At 39.8% G+C, this 2,557-nt stretch overlaps 1 protein-coding gene across 1 annotated transcript; it reads right to left on the reverse strand.

Moving 5' to 3' along the window:
• Positions 1-371: 371 nt before the first annotated feature.
• LOC109859264 (nitric oxide synthase-interacting protein homolog) lies at positions 372-2,026 on the reverse strand. The gene is made up of 5 exons (XM_020437332.1): positions 1,634-2,026; positions 1,440-1,551; positions 881-1,275; positions 657-765; positions 372-577 (listed from the first exon to the last, which is right to left on the reverse strand). Exons 1-5 carry the CDS (start codon positions 1,807-1,809, stop codon positions 506-508), a joined length of 864 nt encoding a protein of 287 aa, XP_020292921.1. The 5' UTR covers positions 1,810-2,026; the 3' UTR covers positions 372-505.
• Positions 2,027-2,557: the final 531 nt, after the last annotated feature.

The raw sequence follows: 2,557 nt of genomic DNA on the forward strand, positions 1-2,557 counted from the left end.
GACCCGACGAGCGCGACGGCGAGAATTGTTGTCGCCGCAGATTGCCGCCTGCCCGGCGGAGCGCGCGTGTTTTCCGTGTAAAAACACAATCGGCCGAGATGGCGCCACCGTCCTCATCTCCGTGGCGGAACCTGTGTGATAACTTTTTTATCCGCGCGCGCGAACTTTTATCTCCGCGTCTTCTTTTCCCCCTTTCAATTTCACTTTCTTTGTGCCGTGCTCAGCGACCATCGTAATGTTCAATTATTTTTCTCACAATGATTTAATTAAATTTCCTAAAGGAAATAAGAATTCTTACGCACACGACAATAAATTTCTAAATAATGATTAAAAATAATTTATAAAATTGTTGATATAATTTTTAGTTTTCAACATATGTTACATAATTTATATATTCTTTACACTTAGAATATAAATTTACTTATCACAATTAATATACTGCTAAAATCTGTATATTTAATTATAATTAAAGCTCGCGTACGCAATACAGGGAGACACAATTTCTTCAGGCTTGCAATACTGGTCTTTCGTGTTTACCCTCAAGTGTGTCGTTAACAGATGCGTAACCGGTTCCACCCTGAGATATAAAAAGACAAATATTAGTACCGTGTATTAGAAAGTTCATATTTCACATTGTACACGACGTATATGCTTACTCTTTGCAGTGGAATAATATCAGACGGCGTCAGTTTAGAATTGTCCAGAGGATTGATCCAGTCTTTCTTTATCAATTTTTCCACGCATTCCATGGTGACTACATCACCTCTACAAATAAAACAAAAAATACAAATCAAAGCGAAAAAAACGATTAAATGTGTCAATCAATTAAAGCAGAAGATTCTTAAAATTAATATATTCTAAAATGCTTCATTGCACTTACGTTGTTCTGATCACAGCGCAAGGGACGCTGTTACTCAAGATATCATGTGTGATAGGGCACATGTATCTTGCTTGCTTAACAATGAGCGATTTCTTGTCATCCGGATCGTTAACCTCTGTGAATTTTACAGGTATAAGATCCTTGACTTTCAATGGCTTTCCACTGACAGGACAGTAAATAGTCTTGTCTGGCTTTTGTAACGTAACGTCCTTTGCCTCGGGTGTCTTGGAAGGTATCCAGAAACTGGGCAACATTTTGTCCTTGCCGTTCTTCATGTTGGATACTGAAGCTGCATCCGTATTGTTTGAAGCGTTCGACACAATGGTTTTTTCACCCTTCAGAAAAGCCTGAAGTTTCTTCAATTCTTCGTTAGCAGTTTGCTCTTGCGATTCCTCCTGAAACAAACAACATTGGTAATAAAGTTTGATGCTGAAAATGGCTCGCACATTGGAATCAAAATGTTTACAAGTTTGTTTTTTCTAAATAAATAATACTGATTCTGCACACAATCATCGGCATATTGATTTTAACTTCTAAATAACTTTTCGCTTGCACCTACCTCTTTCTTTTGTTTCTGCTTCTCATATTCCTTGAGTTTTCTCGCGTATTCCCTCTTCTTGGTCACAATATACTCCAATATCGCCTCCTTGTCGAACAGATAACCATCTTTCCTTTAAAAACGCAACAGAAATAAATGATAATCACGTTGTTTAATGTATGAAAAAATATATACAGAGAACACAGGACACATACGTGACTACAGGATATCTGCAAGGTTGCAGAGTCAAGCAGCAGCAATCGAAATCTTTGACGGAATCCTTGCCGACTCTCTGAGTATTGGTGCCATATCCAGACGCTGCAGCGTCCTTCTTCTTCTCGTGATACGTGTACACCGCGCCCGCAGTACAATTCCTTGCGTGTCGCGTCATAATATAAAAGAATTTATATAAAACAATCCTCTTCGTTTGAGAAAACGCTATTCCGTTTCTTTTAAAACAAGAGTTCTCACGACTTTGCAAACAGCGTCCAGCGTCCCTGAGCACTTTGCAAGGCAAGGTTAGGTTAGGTCATGGTTGTTCACTGAAAACGGCGTTTCTCATTAGGTGCGTTCAGACTCAACTCGACGGTTGAGAGATCATCACTTATGATAAGACTATTCTTCAAAATCTGCCGCGGTTCCAAAAGTACGATCCAATCAGAAGTGATTATCTCTCAACCGTTGTGCAACTGTTGAGTTGTCTGAACGCACCCATTAGGTTTGTTCTACTTGCTTACACGAAAAGTGTATAGTGTACACCTTTCGTACAATATGCTTTTTAGGAGTGGGGGAAGCGTCGTGTAAAGCCTGTTCCACATTGGTCTAGTTTCCACCGAAGCATTAATTCACACCAAATGCGACGTAGAATCAAATTCAAGTCGATGGAAACCTGTCAAATTGTGCTGATTTCACTTCCGCTTCGATCTATAAGTACTCTACTTCCAATGGAAACAGAGCACTAAATTTGATCAGTACCGGAGTGAAACCGAATTGAGGGTTTCGGTGGAAACTAGACCATTGATCGCAAGCGCAAACGCAAGGAACAGGTCTGGTAGAATTGGGTGCGTTCAAACAACTCAACGGTTGCACAACGGTTGAGAGATAATCACTTCTGATTGGATCATACTTTTGGAACCGCT

Source organism: Pseudomyrmex gracilis, unplaced genomic scaffold (assembly GCF_002006095.1).
Source record: "Pseudomyrmex gracilis isolate BER0280 unplaced genomic scaffold, ASM200609v1 scaffold_252, whole genome shotgun sequence".
Lineage (NCBI taxonomy): Eukaryota > Metazoa > Arthropoda > Insecta > Hymenoptera > Formicidae > Pseudomyrmex > Pseudomyrmex gracilis.